The sequence below is a fragment of the Myotis yumanensis genome, unplaced genomic scaffold (genome assembly GCF_028538775.1).
Source record: "Myotis yumanensis isolate MYYU_CA2020_CCGP unplaced genomic scaffold, mMyoYum1.0.hap1 SCAF_16, whole genome shotgun sequence".
NCBI lineage: Eukaryota > Metazoa > Chordata > Mammalia > Chiroptera > Vespertilionidae > Myotis > Myotis yumanensis.
In genome coordinates, this window is record NW_027223767.1 from 29,817,230 (window position 1) to 29,837,566 (window position 20,337).

At 39.1% G+C, this 20,337-nt stretch overlaps 1 protein-coding gene across 1 annotated transcript in view; it reads left to right on the forward strand.

The window, feature by feature from the left end:
• Positions 1–20,337, forward strand: part of LOC138994432 (leucine-rich repeat-containing protein 37B-like) — a 73,327-nt gene that overhangs the window by 34,753 nt on the left and 18,237 nt on the right. The window contains exons 2-6 of the mRNA XM_070394359.1: positions 95–166; positions 4,858–4,929; positions 8,837–8,917; positions 13,279–13,350; positions 13,910–13,984. Of these exons, the coding sequence (XP_070250460.1) occupies positions 8,898–8,917; positions 13,279–13,350; positions 13,910–13,984 (167 nt within the window). The 5' untranslated portion in view covers positions 95–166; positions 4,858–4,929; positions 8,837–8,897. The remainder of the gene's footprint in view (positions 1–94; positions 167–4,857; positions 4,930–8,836; positions 8,918–13,278; positions 13,351–13,909; positions 13,985–20,337) is intronic.

The window sequence follows — 20,337 nt, forward strand, 5'->3', positions numbered from 1 at the left end:
ACATTTGAATATTCCCCATAAGGTTGCCATGATTGTTTTATTTATTCTGTTCATTCATTTCTTAGCTATTCATATTAACTGTATTTCTTCACAGAAACTTGCAAGGAAATGCTATTTCTTACGTTGGTAAAGATACGTGGAAGTCATACCATTTGGTTGAGAAACTGTGAGTATATTCTCTCCAAAAATGAATTTAAAAAACTAACTGCATTGTACGATCCTTCTTGGTCCAGAATTTTGAGGTCAATAGGTCTGAGGAAAGGTATTTCCCCCTTCATATCCCAAATCAACGTCTATTGATTGCAATTCTGTTTATTTTAAAAATTAAATGTGGTAGGCCCTCTTTAAAATCAGAGTCAATTTAAACTTATTTTCCATGATAACAAGTAGTACATGATTATCCCATAAAATAAAGAGCTAATATTCAAATGGTTGTCACACCGTCATGCAACAATGGTTCAGACACTCAACAGTGGGGAGAGAGGAATGGGACCAGCTAGGCTACAGCCCAGGAGAGGGACAAGCCGCACGCCCTGGGGTCCCGGGCACCAACAGCTGTGCCTGCACCTGCGGCCTGGGAGAGGGACAAGCCACCTGCCTGTGGTCCTGGGCGCCAATGGCTGTGCCTCTACCTGCGCCTGTGGCCCAGAAGAGGGACAAGCCACCCACCCCGCAGTCCCGGGCACCAGCGCCTGCGGCTGTGGCCTGGGCGAAGCCCCCTGCCCATGGACACCTGCAGCTGTGGCCAGCCCGGGTGAAGCTGACCCTGGTCCTCGGTCCCTGCGGCCAGCCAGCTGGAGGGAAGTCCTGGTCCCGGGTGCCTGTGACCGGCCAGAGGAGAGAATCCTGGGCCCCAGGTGTGGGGCAAGGCAGAGGCAGTTAGGGGCGATCAGGCCAGTAGGGGAGCAGTTAGGAGCAATCAGGCAGGCAGGCAGGCAGGCAGAGGTGGTTAGGGGTGATCAGGCAGGCAGGCAGAGGGGTTAGAGACAATCAGGCAGGCAGGCAGGCGAGCGGTTAGGAGCCAGTGGTCCTGGATTGCGAGAGGCAGTTGGACATCCCCTGAGGGGTCCTGGATTGGAGAGGGTGCAGACTAGGCTAAGGGACCCTCCCCCCTGCCATGCACGAATTTTGTGCACCAGGCCTCTAGTTTTCTCAATATATAAAAATGAAATAGCAGGTATAGTGAAAACCCCGCTTGTGCCCTCATCCACCACCCTAAGGCAACTGCTACTCTATGTTTACTATATTTCCTTACAGGCCTTTTCCCACACATTTGCCTACATACATATTTACAGATAGCAAAATAGGTATGTTGTGTGATTTTTACATTTTTTTAAACATAAGTGGTAACATACTACCACTTGATTCTTTCACCTCACAATATATCTTAGACATGTTTCCTTCTTGGTACGTAGAGGGTAACCCAATTCATTTAAGCTTCTGCATAACATTCCATAGTTTAATAATCCCTCTATTGATGGATGTCTAAATTATGTCCAATTTTCTTGTTACATGTATTGCTGCAACAAACATTCTTGTACATGCATTTTTTGGAACATGGGCAGGTATTATGCAGAATAGATATTTAGAAATGGAATTATTGGGGTGAAGACTATATTGATATCACAATTTAATTGCCTGAAAGAAGTTGTGCCAAGTTACACTCTAGTCCAGGGATGGGCAAACTTTTTGACTCGAGGGCCACAGTGGGTTTTTAAACTGGACCGGAGGGCCGGAACAAAAGCATGGATGGAGTGTTTGTGTGAACTAATATAAATTCAAAGTAAACGTCATTACATAAAAGGGTACGGTCTTTTTTTTTTTTTTAGTTTTATTCATTTCAAATGGGCCGGATCTGGCCCGGGGGCCGTAGTTTGCCCACGGCTGCTCTAGTCAGTGGGCCACAACAGCATATTTCCCTCTACCCTCCTACCACTCTATTTTTTGGCTGATTTAATAGGTGAATAAAACAGTCCTGTCTAAATTTGAATTTTTTGATTACTTGCGAATTTAAGTATCTTTATATATTTATTGAACATTTCTATTTCTCCTCTGAATTTGTCTTGTTCTTTTTTGCCCATTTTTCTTTTGTTTATCTTTGTTTGTTTATTTATTTATTTTATTTTTTAAAAAAAATATATTTTATTGATTCTTCACAGAGAGGAAGGGAGAGAGACAGAGAGCCAGAAACATCGATGAGAGAGAAACACCAATCAGCTGCCTCCTGCACATCTCCCACTGGGGATGTGCCCGAAACCCAGGCACATGCCCCTGACCGGAATCGAACCCGGGACCCCTCAGTCCGCAGGCCGACGCTCCATCCACTGAGCCAAACCGGCCTCGGCTATCTTTATTTATTGATGTGTAGAAAAGTCCGGTTAGGCACATAAGTGATTTGGGAAGAAATATTTACATTCCAAGTAATTAGCTGACATTTCCAAGATAGTTTGTGTGTCATATTATTAGTTCAAATTGATGTCATAAATAACTTCTCAATTAATAACAAAAGACATATTAGTCATAGTAATCTAAAAACAGGGTTTTTGAGCAACCTAAAAGATTCCTTCCTTAGTCTGATATCTTATTGGTAAGGGGGGGAGGGGGGGGGAGAACCAGGCAGTTGTTGTTTTTAATATGAATTTTTTGAAACTATATATAGTTTATTTTTTCCATGATAGTATCTGGTAATTAAAATAAAAGTCATTTGGCACAAGAAAAAAATGACATTAGTTTCCTTTAAGGAGTAGAAGGAGTGGGGTCGTCTGAAAGATGATCTAGGTCACAGTGGTTCTCAACCTTCTGGCCCTTTAAATACAGTTCCTCATGTTGTGACCCAACCATAAAATTATTTTCATTGCTACTTCATAACTGTAATGTTGCTACTGTTCTGAATCGTAATGTAAATATCTGATATGCAGGATGATCTTAGGCGACCCCTGTGAAAGGGTCGTTTGACTGCCAAAGGGGTCACGACCCACAGGTTGAGAACCGCCGATCTAGGAGAAAACACATTGGATTGTGTACCATATTCCTTTGGAATTTTGAGCCATAAGAACCTACATTACATTTTTTTTTTTTAATAAATTGAACTTAAAACATTAATTTTGAAAAAACTTGTGTTTGGGAGTTGATACACAATAACATGACTCGCATAAGGTTTGAAGATTTCTAAGTCAGCTTGAGACTTACTCTTTATAAGGGAGAAGTTCCTAACTTAGGGTCAATAGACCCCCAGTGCATGATTTTATTTTTTAAAATATATTTTGATTGATTCAGAGAGGGAGAGAGAGATAGAAATATCAATGATGAGAGAGAATCACTGATCGGCTACCTGCTGCATGCCCTACATTGGGGGCTGAGCCTGTAATCCAGGCATGTACCCTGACCAGAATCAAACCTGGAACCCTTCAGTCTGCAGTCCGACGTTCTATCCACTGAGCCAAACCAGCTAGAGGTAGTGCATGATTTCTTAACCTTTTCCCCCCCATATATCTCTGGTGATCTGCAGAAGTCTATGTTCTTAGTTAAAATATATACGAAAATAAATAAACCTATTATTGAAATGTAGATTTCAAAATATTTTTTAAAAGATTATTAATAAATCCACTTCTCTTTTTTATTTTTTTATTTAATCCTCACCCAAAGATATTTTTTCTATAGATTTTTTTTTTGAGAGGGTGGAAAGGAGGGAGGTGGGGGGGGAGAGAGAGAAAAAAAAAATCCACATGAGAGAGGCACATTGATTAACTGCCACCTGCTCACATTGGGCCCAAGGATTGAATCTGCAACTGAGATACATGCCCTTTGGTCTGTGGGCTGATGCTCTAACCACTGAGCAACCAGCCAGGGCAAATCTGCTTCGCTTAACATATTAAATAACAAGCTATAGTGGTTGGTCTAATGACTGTTATAACTTCAAGGTAGTGATGAGAATTAATAAATGATATTTTGAGATATCTGCAAAAAATATGTGAAAATTTATTATATGAAAATATCTTTATTGGAGACCCAATGAACTACCATACTGCTAATCTATGGTTTGTTGCCTAAATTCACAATGCAAGGCAATGCTAATTTTAGGTAGAGGTTTGTGAAAATAGAAATGTAATTTTATTCCTCATTCAGGTTTGGCCCCCTGAATTCAATCCTATTCACTGACCTCTGCCCTAAAGGGATAATCAACAAATGGAAATTACATGCACACTTTTGCATGTATTCAAGAAGGTGCAGTTTTCTAGGCAAAGGGTCCATAGATTTTATGAAAATTCTCACAGGGCTCTTATCTCCAAAGATTAAGAGTCACAAATTTAGGGGAGAAGAAAGACATTTCCTTGCCTATAAAGTTGTAATTACTCTCATGAGTGATGGTAAATGAATGATTTGTTTTAAATAAAAGTAGTAGACTGAAAATGATGTTTGTCATTTTCTGAAATCATGGAAAAAGTATTTATGGAACATCTGCTATGTGCCAGGAACTTTTTGATGTGCCAGGATTCCAGGCCCAAGAACAACGTAGACAAATTATGCCAGTTCTCAAGGGGTTTACAAATGTATAATATGAAAAAAATATATAAATATAATAAATACATAGATATAATTTCAAGTATTGATAAGTTCTTTGGATAGACAGAAAGCTGAGGAAGGAAAGTGAATCAATTCTAGGATGGTCTATTGTTTGCACAAAAAAGACATGAGAAGAAAGCTTTGAAAATAAAACAGATTATCTTCCTTCAATTAAATAAAAATTAGGGTATTTCACGGGCACCATTACCCACATTTCCCCATATAGATTTCTGTGCAGTAAATAGTTGTAGTTATTTTGCATTTTGATCCAGAAATAACCTTTTCATTTTTCAGAAATCTCAGTGGAAATCATTTGAGAGAATTACATAAGGATTCATTTGAAGGCCTGTTTTCCCTCCAGTATTTGTAAGTTAATTGTTTTTATTTATGAGTTTTTTAGTTATATTATCTATAAAATAAATAAGGGGTTCAAATAAGATAATCTCTACAATTTCTCCCAACAATAAAATTCTGTAAGTCTGTGTTGGGCTCCAGCCTATTTCTAGCATTTAATATCTCTTACATATTTTCATTTTATAATCATATAGACAGATATAGATAATTATTGAGTAAAAGTGGTAATGAGGTCTGAGTAATTATACACACCCATATGCACGTTGTTATATAAGTGTTCATATAACATCTGCTTATATTTATATTTAGTTTAGAGGCCATGGATTATATCAGGCCTATGTTTGTGTGTTTCTTAGAGCACATAAATTAAGAATTATTTTTACACTTTTGAAGGCCTGTAAAAGAAAAGAAAAAAAGAATACTGTATGCATGACAGACTGTCCGGGGCTTGCAAAGCCTTACTGTCTTGCCTTTACAGAAAAGTTTTTAAAATATTGATTTAGTAAAATGAGAGGAATTCAACTTAACCTCAAATTGTCTCCTATAGGACAAGAACGTATAGAACATTTACATTAATTTGAATGCCATTAACCAGATTTTTTTGATAACCAAATGAGATTAACATTTACACATTAAATGTTTAAGCTGATGAATTATGTAAACAATATTGTTAAGAACATATTAAGTTACCAAGAAAGCAAATTGGTGTTGAGGATTTCAATGCAGGAATTGTTATACCAATACTAAAAATAAATGTTTAAAATGATGGTTAAGTGGTATTGTTACAGATGACTACACTAAATAAGAATATCAGAAATGTCCCTAATTTCACTAATTTTAATATAAAAACCTCTCCAGCCTCCTTGTCAAGGAAGAAATACTTGCCTAGTAATTCTATTTACTTAGAAATAAAGAGATGCTCTTTGCTATAAAAGCTCAATTATGATTTTTGGTCCATGGCACTTAAAGTTTTGTATGTCATTAATCCTTATTAAGCTAATTAATGATACTCTTTAGCAAGTGGATTCTTTTTGCAAATGTAGAATGCTTAAGTGAAGTAGGTATAAAGAGCCTCACATGACACTCAAAATAGTTGTTTCTATTATCGAACCTTTCAAGCTTCAGAGGGACATCCACTTTTGTATTGGTCGTCTTGGGTATCTCTGCCATCTCGCTTCCAAATGTTATAAACGGTTTGGAGAAAATAAAATGAAGTAAATAACTGCTTAATAAGTTAGGTCATTCATTACTTCTACTGAGAAATACTTGTAAGCTAACTATTTCATGCTAGCATAAGTATTCCCAAATACTAAAAAATGCCAATGAATAAGCAAGCTAAAAAAGAATTTTCCAAGCACTTTACTAGTACTATAGACACAAAGATAGGTACTTCAGGGTTCTTACCCTTCTAGTAATTCATGATCTCACTCAAACCATAGAGCACAAGTACTAAATGGAAGACAATGTGCTGCAGTGGCACACAAGAGGGAGCCATGAAATAATAAAACTACATTTCTTTTTTTGTTTGTTTGGTTTTTGGTTTTTGGTAATCCTCACCCAAGAATATTTTTCCATTGATTTTTATGAGAGTGGAAAAGAGAGGGAAAGACAGAGAGAAGCATCAATGTGAGAGAAACACATCGATTGGTTGCCTCCTGCATGAGCTCTGACCAGGGCCCGGGCCAGAGGCGAGCCTGCAACCAAGGTACATGCCCTTGACTGGAATTGACCCAGGACCCTTTGGTCTGCAAGCTGACACTCTATTGACTGAGCCAAACCAGTTAGGGCCAAAACTACATTTCTTTTAAAAGTCATTTTTCTCCCTCTACTTCCCAGCTATTTGTTTAGTCTATAAATATTTGAGTTATACCTGTTCATGTGTCAGTAGACAATGCAGAGCAAGACCCAGTCCATACTTAAAGGAGTTTATGCTCAGAGGAAGTAGGATACAAACATAACTGTATTAAAAAGAAGATATGGATATGGACAATGAGAGATAAGTTTGTTTTGGTCAGAGCAGAGGGAAAAGAGACTTCAAGATGGATCAGCAAAGATGTTAGTAGAGCAAAGCTGTTTGAACAGGACCTTGAAGGCGCTTTGGGATCATCAGACAGACATCTTGGATGAAATTAGCTTGCAGAAGGAGCCTGGGGAGAGGCAACACACATGAAAAATACCTTGAGTATCTGTAGAGTGCAAGGAGGGAGAGTAGGAGATTAGAGCCAGATCTTCTAGTACTTTGAATGCCAAGTACCACGTTATCACACCATTGCTCGAGGAGAAACTTTAGCCTACAACAGAGTCACTTGGAGGCTTGCTAAAACTCAAGCTGTACCCTCAGTTACTAATTCAGTCAATCCAGAGTCGGATTGAGAATTTGCATCTTCAATAAATTCCCAAGTGATGCTGACTTGGTATTTGAGAACCACTTCTGGAGTGTTAATCTGGTGACTGTGTGCAGGATGGTTTAGCAAGGGGGAGATTATAGATGGAAACACGAGTCAAAAGACAGTTATACCCATTCAGGAGAAAAGTGAGGGACTAAAGTGGAATCAATGGAAATAAGACTGTCAGTTATAGACAAGAGATGGTGTTTTCAAATAAAAATCCAGTACCATGTTGTTTTCTGTTGTCCCACCACTGTACAACTGAAGCCATTAAATTCATAGGTATTAAAGCAATGTAAAATAAGAAATGAATTTCTATTAATATAATAGAAAGTATCATTCAGAATTAGTTCAAAGTTCTGTATTAATTAGAGCAGTCACTTCCTTTCAAGTTATATGAAAAGATGTCTTTTATTTCTTCTGGTATTGAATTTGCCTAGAAAAACAGAAAGAAACCAGGAAGGTGTGTAGATGTGAGACTATTTCTTTTAATGTTAGACATTTATAAATATACATAAAGTTATAAACTTTGAGCTCATAATCTAAATTTTATGAGACCACAAATGGTCCTCTAGTCAATTCTTCTGCTCTCAGGAAAGATTTCCTTCAAAATCTATCAAGATCTATAGTTTATGTTGTATTAATGAAGATCATGAAGGTGAGACTCTTAAGAGAGATGAGGGCAGTGTAAGGGGTTCTGGGTGGTTCAAATTACAATTCTTAAGGTTTAGAGTTTAGACTAAAGCTGCGTATTCAATATCATTCTAACCTCTACCAGTTATTCCTACTAGTTAGATATCGAATAGCTAATTGAGGCATTATTTTCTTTTTCTAGAGACTTATCCTGCAATAACATAGAATTTATTGAAAGGAATGCGTTTGAATCACTACCTTTTTTACAATATATGTAAGTTATAAATATAACTTCACTGTGTTTAGAAATTTTATAAAATTTAATTGTAAACCTCCTTGTTATTTAAAATTTTATTAGTAGAAAGCTACTAAAGTTATGTAGCAAATCCTTTTTGTTTCTAGTACAGATTGGTGTGAGAATTCTCTCGCATTCAGAATGAACCATTCTATAGCAGTGGTTCTCAATCAGGGTGATTTTGTACCAGAGCAGTTGGCAATAGCAAAAGTGAGTTTTAGTTGTCAGAACTGTAGATTTGCTACTGGCATCTAGTGGGTAGAGGCTAGAGTTGTTGTTCAACATACTATAAGGCACAGGTCAGCCCCCCCATAATAAAAAATTATCTAGCCCAAAATTTCAATAGTGTTGAAGTTGTGTATCCCTATTCTAGAGAAAGATCAATTAATTATTTCTTGAGCCCTTACTGTTTTGTATATAATGCATGGCATGTATAAACATGAAAGCATAAATCATAAGCAAATATCTCTCACAGTGAGATTTATTTAGTGTACAGTGGGATAATTGTGGTTTTATTATATATAAATTAAAATTACTGCTAAAAGCTAAATGATCTGAAAGAATTATTTTTCTCTCCTTTTTTGCTTGTGTCTTTCTTTTGTAGAAATCTTGGTTGCAATTCAATCACAAAAGTGAACTTTGGAACATTTCAGGCCTCACATGGAATGCAGTTTTTACACAAGTTGTAAGTGAAATAGAAGATGAACACAGGAGAAAGCTATGTGTAAAAACATCATACAGTGATTGGTTGGCTGGGTATAAGCTCAGTTTGAACTCTTTTTGAAAAGTATGGCTTAAGAGCCCTTCTTTTTTTTTCAAATGAGGAAACTAAGGTACAAAGAGGTCAAGAGACTTGTCTAACTCATATATGGCATGCTCTGCTTTCTCCAGAACTAACCTTTGGCATGTGCAATACAAGGCACCACGCACATAACATTCAAAGTATCACTGTCATGGGAATCCCGGTATTGCTTCTGCTCCGATATATGAATGGTCCTTGAAATTCCACTTCTGAATTTGACTTTTATTCCTGCTCATGTGCAAAGTTCCTAACTGCTCATATGTATGCAACATAGAACTGCAAGAATTAAGTTTCGCTCAGAGTTCTCCAGGGAGCAAAAGATGTGGATGCTTCCTCATGAGTCTCTTAAGTGGTAAAGCAGAAAGAATTCCTTAAAAGCTGCCACAGGGCACAGCTCTACCCAATTAGAACATTATTTTTCAGAACCTCTATACCTCTGAAGTGAATTGTCTGTGGCAATGGGAATCTTTGAAGTAAGGGAGAATAAGCTGTTTAAGTTGTGGTGTGAAAAAATATTCATAAAGAAAATACATAGCTGTAGCCTCATTCCAATTTCTTACCTGACTACTCCTCAGTAAGAAGTGTGGGTTTTATTCCCTTTCAGCTAGAAACTTCTGTGATTTCTCTGTGACATAAACAAATCATAGTGGGTATGTTCAGTGGCCTGAAAAGGATTTTAGACTCAAGATGAATATTGTGTTCCAATCTTGTCTTTGGAAAAGACTGTCTTACTGTCTTGTGGAATAGAAATCCAATTTCACACAATTCATTTCGGGTTAGATGCGGATGTTCAGGATGTGCCGAGCTGGATTGGCAGTTCCTGCAGATGCCCATCTGTAGCGGCCTCCATCTTCTCTCATTAATTTGATGATGCCTCACATGGGGAAAGAGCACAGACAGCCAGTTTTCCTTTGGTCAATGCATTAGAGAGCACGCTCATTGCGTCCCTACACCAAGAGGTTTTGGTAGCATCAATACAATGTTGAAAACTCACCACCTTTACTAAGCATTGTGTAATACTGAGAGTCTCCTATAAGAATCTGAGTTTCACTATAGTTATGAAGGTAGTACAGGGGGGAAAAAACAAACAAAAATTGTGGAATCTCAGTTGAAAAAAATTCAGAAACAGTGTCAGCATGTACTAATTGCTGGGGGTACAAAGAAGAATTGGACAGGGACTTTATCCCCAAGAAATTTATACTGGAAGGAGTAAGGTGGATGTTGATGGGAAAACATACGAGAGCCTTGCCAGCATCTTTACAGCAGGGTAACAAGATAGGAGGGAGACAAAACGGGGACTGGGTGATGTGTCAAAAAAGGTTGGTAACAGAGTAGGCACCAATTTGTTTATCTTGAGTTTCTGGGTTCATCTTAAATGACAGAAAAGTCAATGAAAGAATCAGAGCTAGCTGATGTTAGAAATAAATTAATACCCCTATCTTGTGATTTGAATAGAGCTGTAGTTCTAAAACTAACTCATAGTACTTTCAAAAGGTTGTCAGAAACCATAAGTGTGTGCTGGAGGCTGGGCTCCTTTGTTTTGGGCCAAATCTTATGGACAAAACTCACTTGCTTCAGGAAACATTTGCCATAGTGAGATATAAACTAAATTGCATCTTTTCCCAAGTCATTTTTTCATCTATATAATATATTGCTGGTGTTTTTATAAGTTGAAAGAATATTTTCCCCTGCAATAAATAAGTTTGTAATAAGTGTGAGATGGATTTATCATGAATTGAATGAAGCTTAAGCTTCAGGGTTCTTCACTTGCATAAGTCCCTTCCAAGTTCTAGCAAGTTGGAGGGGCCTGTCACTTTTCATATTCACAATTTTGCATATTTTTATTAGGATTTCCCAAAACAGATGAGGTTCAGTCTCCACAAAACCTTGATTCACCCCTGGTTTTCAGGTAATTATATTTCAGTAAGTTTATTGAGTGAAATCTGTTATTGATAGACACTGAATGAACACGTTAACAGTGTGGTAAAGAGTCCATTTTGGATCTGAAATCCACCTCAGAGACATGCTGAGTGTATTAATAAAGTAACACTTTTTGAATGGTAGTCATAAGCCTATTCCTTTCAGATAAAATCAGGAATTAAATATATTATGGAAAACCAGCAGTGGTTGATAATCCTAAATGTTAAATCTACTTATTTTTTCTGACTTTAAAGTGCTTCTCCTTCATTCACCTACCTAGGTCCAGACTGATGGCTTATTTTAGTTCATTCCATTCTGCTTTCTGTGGTACTGGGGCTGTGGGCTGTTTTTCAAGGTTACCCCAGGGATGGAGAGCAAAGCTCTAGGATGAGTTAAAGCAACACAGATCACTGTTCTTACAGAAAGCAATAATTTCTCTTGACTAAATGTTCCCTGGATTCCTCCGAGCCTGATGGCTAAATTTACAGTTTGAAAAAGTTGATTCTGACCATTTTTTGCCAGTTGTTTTTTAGGGATGACTTACTTCACCGTTTTCACCGATTTGCCTACAACATGGTTTTAAATTTCTAAAGTCTCAATGACTCTAAGCTAGTTAAATATTTAATCATGGCTGATCATTAGGAAACAGGAAGAAAAAGGAAAAGAATGTAATTCTCATAGAGGCTGTCCCAGACGGGTACATGAAATTTGAAAAGGGATTTCTATATCTAGTGGTCTCAGAATTAAGGTTAAAGTAGCAGCTATTTTAAAACCCCTCTTCTTAATGGGGCTTAAACATGGGTTTTAAGGTCAGAACTGAGTTCAAATTCCAGCTCTGCTTTTTACTAGCTTGACAACCTAGGACAACTTATATAACCTCTCTGTGCCTCAGGTTCCTCATTTGTAAAACGGGGTAATAATATATATCAATAAAGTTATTGTGAGGATTAAATATGAAATGTTCATTACAGATGCCCAGTAGCCTAATAGATATTAGCTGTAATAATCATCTTTATAATAGTCTGCAAAAGTATACTAATGACTTTAGAGTAGTTAACCTAAAGACAGATTTTCTTTTCTTCTTGTTTTTTGTTTGTCTTGTTTTACTTGTATGTTTTATAGAATTGAGAAGAACATTTATTTCAGCATTGGGAATAAAAATTTGTGTCAATTAACAAATTTGTTCATTTTTATTGATATATAATCAAAGTGTTATTTATTTATTAAACAAACATCTATTAAATACCCAGTAAATGTGCCCTGGCCTGTTTGGCTCAGTGGATAGAGCATCGGCCTGCGGATTGAAGGGTCCCAGGTTTGATTTCAGTCAAGGGCATGTACCTTGGTTGCAGGCACATCCCAGTTGGGGGTGTGTGTGCAAGAGGCAGCTGATCGATGTTTCTCTCTCATCGATGTTTCTAACTGTCTACCCTTTCCCTTCCTCTCTGTAAAAAATCAATAAAATATATTTTTAAAAATAATAAATAAATAAATACCTAGTAAATGTCAGGCACTAACAGTCCAAGAAATTGACAAGTAAACAGGTGATTTACATACAATGTAACAAAGCCTGTGATATAAAAATACAACATGGGAGTATGTGATAGGAGCATGGCTTTCACCAGTTCCTCTTAGATTTATCCTCTTTTTGGCTCCAAAACCAAGGAGTTAGTCCTATTTTTCTCTTTAACTGGGTGGTTTAAATTGGATTTTTAAAATTTTCTGGAGATGAAAGAAAAGCACCTTGAATTATGGAGGACACTAGAAATAGTAATTTCTGTAGAGTAGGAGCTTCCTATCAGCATAGTCACTAATAGAGTTTTCTTTTTTTCTCTTTTTTAAAATATATTTTAATTGATTTCAGAGAGGAAGGGAGAGGGAGAAATAGAAACATAAATGATGAGAAAGAATCATTGATTGGCTGCCTCTTGCACGCTCCCTACTGGGGATCAAACCCGCAACCCCGGGATTGTGCCCTGACCTGGGAATCGAACCATTACCTCCTGTTTCATAGGTCAACGCTCAACCACTGAATCACACCAGCCGGGCATTAATAGAGTTTTCAATCTGATAAGTTCTTTGGCATACTTTTTTATTTGCTATTCACTTTTTCCCTATTTTTTACATGTTCTTCTCCATTTTGTCATTTAGAGACCTGGGTAGTTCCCCAAAAAAGTATGCTTTAGGGATTCTTAAGGGTAATCTAAAGGTAAAGACAGAAAATGATTTCTTTAACCTTCAAGTTTTGTACCAACAAAATGAATATAAGCTTTCATGGCACTTACTGAAAATGCAGACAGTTTTAATTCTATTGCATTTTTCAGAATCCTCAATCGTAATCCTCTGACAACCATTCAAGATCCATATCTTTTTAATTTGCCAGCGTTGAAATATTTGTAAGTATTGCAACAATTTCGTGGCTCATGAGATGATTTCTGCTCTTTCTTACTTTCATCCAAGATTAAATATTTTGCATTTTGATTAAAAAGTCATAATTTAAATTTTAACTAGGTTATTGAAAATGACTATTAGCACAGAAAAATGATAAAGACTGCACAAGAGCAACACAGCCAGGAGAGGAAGGGAGCAGTGTTGAACAACACGTTCAGACATGAAACATGCAGATGCATGTAGAAGTACCATTGATCTCAGAAAGAAAAAAGGAATAAGTTGTACATTACATATATATTTTAAAAAGAATAATCAAGTTGTGGTTGCAATTGAGAAAGACAAATAGGATAATGGTAAAAAGAATAAACACAGATTCTACTGTTCACCAAAGTAATTAATTTGATGATGCAAATAAATTTAAATTTCTTCAAGAAGAGCTCTCAGAAAATATCACCTATGGCAAATAAATTCTTGAGTTGGCTTGACAGAGAAGCCAGAATTGAAGTAGATATAGAATTGTTGTCTTTGGGTTCATATCATGCATGTTTGGTCCTTCTCCTTCAGAGACATGGGAGCAACCCAAGTGTCATTTACAACAGTTGATAACATCCTCAAGATGACCCTTACACTGGAAAAACTGTAAGTTGGTTTTTCTTTTACTTATTTTCACTTAGTTACTATTTTAGGTTTGCTTTATTATTTTCGTAAGTCAGGTTTATTGAGGTATAATTTTTATTAAATAAAATTCACTCTTTTAACCGTGGCCAGTGTTTTTTAATGGTAAGAGCATTGGCCCCCACACTGAAGGGTCTCAGATTTAATATCCAGTCCAGAGCATGTACCTGGGTTGCAGGTTTGATCCCTGGCCCTGGTTGGGTGCCTGCAGAAGGCAACCAACCAATGTGCTTTTCTCATATCAATGTTTCTCTCTCTCCCTCTCCCCTCTCCCCACCTTCCCTCCCTTCCACTTTCTCAGAGAAAAAAAAATCAGTGGAAAAAATATCCTCAGGTGAGGATTAACAAAAATCAAAAAATCACTTTTAAAGTGTACAGTTTAGTGAGTTTTGGCAACTGTGTAGTTTTGATCAATGTACCACCATCACATTAGAGATACAGAACACTTTTGTCATCCCATAAAGGCTCCTCATATTTCTTTGCAGTCAATTCTTCCTCCCACCACCAGCCCCTGGTGAGCACCAATCTGATTTTTGTCATTATAGCCTTGCCTTTTCCAGGATGTCTTATAAATGAAATCATGTAGAGTGTAGCCCAGCAGTTCTCAACCTGTGGGTTGCGACCCCTTTGGGGGTCGAACGACCCTTTCATAGGGGTCTCCTAAGACCATCGGAAAACACATATAATTACATATTGTTTTTATGATTAATCACTATGCTTTAATTATGTTCAATTTGTAACAATGAAAATACATCCTGCATATTTACATTACGATTCATAACAGTAGCAAAATTACAGTAATGAAGTAGCAACAAAAATAATTTTATGGTTGGGGGTCACCACAACATGAGGAACTGTATTAAAGGGTCGTGGCATTAGGAAGGTTGAGAACCACTGGTGTAGCCTTTTGTATTTGGCTTCTTTCACGTAGCATAACCCCCTTTTTAAAATAAATGTATACATGTTGCTGCATCTATTAGTAGCACTTTACTTTTTATTGCTGCATAGCATTCTAATTGTGTGTATACACCAGTTTGTTTATGCAGTCATCAGTTAATGGATATTTGAGTTGTTCCTAGTTTTTTGGTTTTTAAGAATAAAGCTGCTAAAAACACTCACATGGCCCAGCTGTGAGTGACTCAACGGTTGAGAGTCAACTTATGGGTCAGTGGGTCATGGTTCAATTCCCAGTCAAGGCACATGCGTAGGCTGTGAGCTTGCAACAGGCAGCTGGCCAATGGTTCTATCTCATCATTGATATTTCTATCTCCCTCTTCCTCTCTGAAATAATATATATATATATATATATATATATATATATATATATTCTAAAAGATTAAAAACACTCACATACAGGTCTTTGTGTAAAAATACATTTTCATTACTTTGGGGTAAAATACCTAAGGTAGGGTTGCTGCATCATATGCTGAGTACATATTTAATTAGTTAAGAAACTGCTAAACTGTGTTCTAAAGTGGTTGTACCATCTTGCCTTATCACCAGCAGTAGATGAGAGCTGCAATTGCTTCACATTTTCACCTGACCTATATATTTCTCTTAGAGGCCCAGTGCACGAAATTCACGCACGGGGTGAGGGGGTCCCTCAGCCCAAACTGTGCGCTTTCGCAGTAGGCCTAAGCCATCAGTTGGACATCCCTAGCGCTGCCATGGAGGCAGGAGAGGCTCCCGTCACTGCCGCTGCGCTCGCCAGTTGTGAACCCAGCTCAGGGCTTTTAGCTGAGCAATACTCCCCCTGTGGGAGCGCACTGATCACCAGGAGGCAGCTCCTGCATTGAGTGCCTGCCCCCTCGTGGTCAGTGTGTGTCATAGAGACCTATCATTCTGCCATTCAGTCGATTTGCATATTAGCCTTTTATTATATAGGATGTTTTTTTAATTAGCCTTTCTAGTAGGAATCCTATATAATAAGAGATATGCAAATTAGGCCAGGACATCACGACCAGCTCAGAGCACGCCCCCAGCCCCAGCAGACACACACCACACACCAGGGTTAGGGATGGGCTCCAAGTGGCTGCTGCGTGGCTCGGAACCCGCCCCTAACCCCGGCACCACCCAGTTCCAAGGCCACTCCCACCGGGGTTTCGTGGGCAGGCGCTGCGTCGCCTGCCCTGGGAGCCTTCCTGCCCTGGGAGTAAGGCCCCCAGTGGGAGTGTGGCACTGCCCAGCTCCGAGGCCACTTCTGCCAGGGATTCACGGGCAGGCACGCCATGCCGTCTGCCCTGGAAAATTAAATTTTGAGGAACTCGAATTCATCAAACTCTAATTCAGCAATGTTTTTCTTATTTGGTTTGTGCTTTTTTGTTCTTATCTAAGAATTTTTTTGTGTAAGAACCCATTGTCTAATCCAGTGGTTCCCAAACTTATTTGGCCTACCGCCCCCTTTCCAAAAAAAATATTACTCAGCACCCCCTGGAAATTAATTTTTTTAAATTTTAATAGCAATTAAACAGAAAGATATATGTATTAATGTTTCTACCTTTTTCGTAAAATATAGTAAAGAAAGGTGTAAATTAGAAACAGTGAAGTTTGAAATTATGAAACTATTTATTGAACTCAGAATAGAAAGGTAATACAAAAAAAGTTAAAACAAATGCACCTGTGGCCATCACCGCCCCCCTGGATCGCTGCAGCGCCCACCAGGGGGCGGTAGTGCCCACTTTGGGAATCACTGGTCTAATCCAAAATCACATAGATTTTCTTCTATGTTTTCTTCCAGATGTTGTCTAGTTATGTTTAGGTCTATGATCCATTTTGAGAAATTTTTCTATATGGTGTAAAGTAAGAGTCAGAGGTTTTTTGTTTGTTTGTTTGGTTTTTGTTTTAAAAAAAATATTTCTGTGGACCCCTATTGTGACAGTTTATTATAGAATTTATTGCATCTTAAATTGTGCTACCCCTCCCAATATGGCAGGCTAATAGAAACTTGCTGTTATGCTAAGGGTAGTTGAGAAGGTTACATGAAATTAGTATAGGAAAGGGCTCTGCTATTACCAGTGTGCTCCAACTGCGTCTGACAGTCCAGCCTACAAATGACTGCCATCTGCACATTGTTGTATCTGTTGGTGATTGTCTAACCTCATATTCCTCAGTTCTCCCACAGCATCTGCCACAGTCAATCCTTCCCTTGTCAGTTAGATGACTTCCTCTAGGATATTCAAAATCATTGCTCTGTAGAACTATAATACTATTAATGCACTGAAGAAATTCAATTCCTACACTATAATATTACATAATAAAGAGTTGAAATTCCAATTTTCCCAGTTGTCTACATCATTTACTTCTAACAACTTTTTGAGGTATAATTGACATAATAATTTTGTTTATAAATATATATTGTGTTTATATACACTCATATGTTTTCTTGTAGAAGTTTCATAGTAATAGGTTTTACATTTAGGTCTTTCAACCAATATATATTCATATACCACAAAACCATCACCAAAATCAAACTGTCTATAACCTCAGAAATTTTCATCATGTCTCTTCGTAATTTTTCCTTCCATTCCTCCTTACCATCCCCAATTCTTGTGCAAGCATCGATCTGCTTTCTGTTGCTATAGGTTAGTTTGTATTTTCTAGAATTTTATATAAATGGAATCATACAGTATCTACTCTTTTCTAACTGGCTTCCTTTACTCAGATGATTATTTTAAGATTCATTCATGTTGTTATGTGTATAGATAATTCATTTCTTTTTATTGCTGAAAAGTATTTTATTATATATGGATATATCAGTATTTTTCAACTGATGTATCAGTATTGATGGCTCTTTGAGTTGTTCCAATTTTTTACTATTACAAATAAAGCTATTATGAATATTTATGTGCAAGTCTTTTTATGGAAATATACTTTTATTTCTCCTGATAAATACCTGGAAGTGAAATGACTGGAACAAACGGTAGGTGTATGTTTAAGTTTTAAAAAAAACTATTCTCCAGAATGGTTGTAGATTTTACATTCCCACCATTGTATGAGAATTTCATTTTCTTCACATGTTTGCCAATATCTGGTATGGCCATTCTGTTTAATTTTATATAGTTTAATAGGTGTGTAGTGGTATCTCAGTGTAGGTCTAATTTGCATTTCCCTAATGCTTAATAATGTAAAATATATTTTCATATGTTTATTTGCCATCTGTATATCTTTGAATCATTTATCTATTTTACATTGAGTTTGGGTTATTTACATATTCTGGAAACAAGTCCTATGTTAAATATGTCAATTGGTAAGTATTTGCTCCCATTCTGTGGCTTGTCTCTTCATTCTTCCAAGAGTGTTCTTTGTGGGGCAGAAATTCTTAATTTCGATAATGTTCAATTAATCCCTTTTTTGTTTTTTATAGATTCTGCTTTTGGTATTGTATCTAAGAAATCTTGCCCAATTCAAGGTTATAAAGATTTTCTTATATGTTTTCTTGTAGAAGTTCTATAGTTCAAGGTTTTACATTTAGATCTTTCAACCAATTTAAGTCCATTTCTGTATATGGTTTGGGTTGAAGTTCACTTTTCTTACATGGAGATATCCAATTGTCCCAGCACCGTTCATTGAAACGACTATTCTTTCTCCATTTTTTAGCTGGCATTATTCTATAAATAATAGCTTCTCTCTTTTCTTTTTGAGTATCATTGTGAACTCATGGGCTCTTCTTTAAAATAATTACTTTATATTTTATTAACATTACTAGAGGCCCCGTGCACAAAAATTTGTGCACTCGGGGGTCCCTCAGCCCATCCTGTGCCCTCTTGCAGTCTGGGACCCCTCCGGGGATGTCCACCTGCTGGCTTAGGCCTGCTCACCGGGGGATTGTGCCTAAGCTGGCAGTGATACATCCCTTGGGGGATGTCCACTTGCCAACGGGCCAAAGCTGCAGTTGAACATCCACAGAGCTGCTGAGGAGGCAGGAGAGGCTCCCACCATCGCCAATGTGATGCCTTCAGCCTGGCTTGTGGCTGAGCAGAGCTCCCCCTGTTGGAGTGCACTGACTACCAGGGGGCAGCTCCTGCATTGAGCTTCTGCCCCCTGGTGGTCAGTGTGTGTCATAGTGACCAGTCATTCCCAGTCGTTCTGCTGTTAGGGTCAATTTGCACATTACCGCCCTAACGGGTTTGGCTCAGTGGATAGAGCATTGGCCTGCGGACTGAAGGGTCTCAGGTTCGATTCTCGTCAAGGGCATGTACTCTGGTTGCGTACACATCCCCAGTAGGGGGTGTGCAGGAGGCAGCTGATCGAAGTTTCTCTCTCATCGATGTTTCTAACTCTCTATCCCTCTCCCTTCCTCTCTGTAAAAAATCAATAAAATATATTTGGGGAAAAAAATTGCATGTGCACATTACCCTTTTATTATATAGGATAGAAGCCTGGTGCACAGGTGGGAGCCAGCTGGTTTGCCCTGAAGGGTGTCCCAGATCAGGGTGGGCAGGGGACCCCCAGCTCCCTACGATCGCCCACGCCGCCCCTGCTCCCGATCGCTGGCTCTGCCCATGCTCACGCCTAACACCTCTGGCCAAGGCATTAGGCCTGAGCAAGAGACCCCCAGCTCCCCACCATCATCAACTCGGCCCCTGCTCCCTGCAATTGACTGCTCCGCCCTAATGCCTCTCACCCAGGCATTAGGCCTGGGCAGGGGACCCACAGCTCTCCAAGGGACCTCCTGCTCCACCCCTTCCCAGGCCTAACGCCTGTGGCCAAGGCATTAGGCCTGGGCAGGGGACCCCAAGCTCCCACCATCAGTGACTGTGACCCTGCTCCCCATGATCACTGGCACTGCTCCGGCCCAGGCCTAATGCCTCTGGCCAAGGCATTAGGCCTGGGCAGGGGACCCCCGCAGCTGCAGCCTCCCAAGATCATGGGCTCCACCCCTACCCAGGCCTTACGCTTCTGCATTGGGCCCGGGCAGCGGGGACCCCCAGCTGCAGCTGCCCCTGCCCCGGCCTAACACCTCCTCTGGCTGAGGCGTTAGGCCTGGGCAAGGGACACCCCCAGTTGCAGCCGCCTGCGATGTGGGCTCCACCCCTGCCTGGGCCTTACTCCTCTGGCTGAGGCGTGAGGCCCCGGCAGTGGGGACCCCCAGCTGCAGCTGCCCCTGCCCAGCCTAACGCCTCACTAACTCCTCTGGCCGAGGCGTTAGGCTGGGCTGGGGACCCCCCGCAGCTGCAGCCGCGCCCCCCCCCCCCCATTGTGGGCTCCGCCCCTGCCCAGGCCTTATGCCTCTGGCTGAGGCGTGAGGCCCGGGCAGTGGGGACCCCCAGCTGCAGCTGCCCCTGCCCAGCCTAACGCCTCTGGCCGAGGCTTTAGGC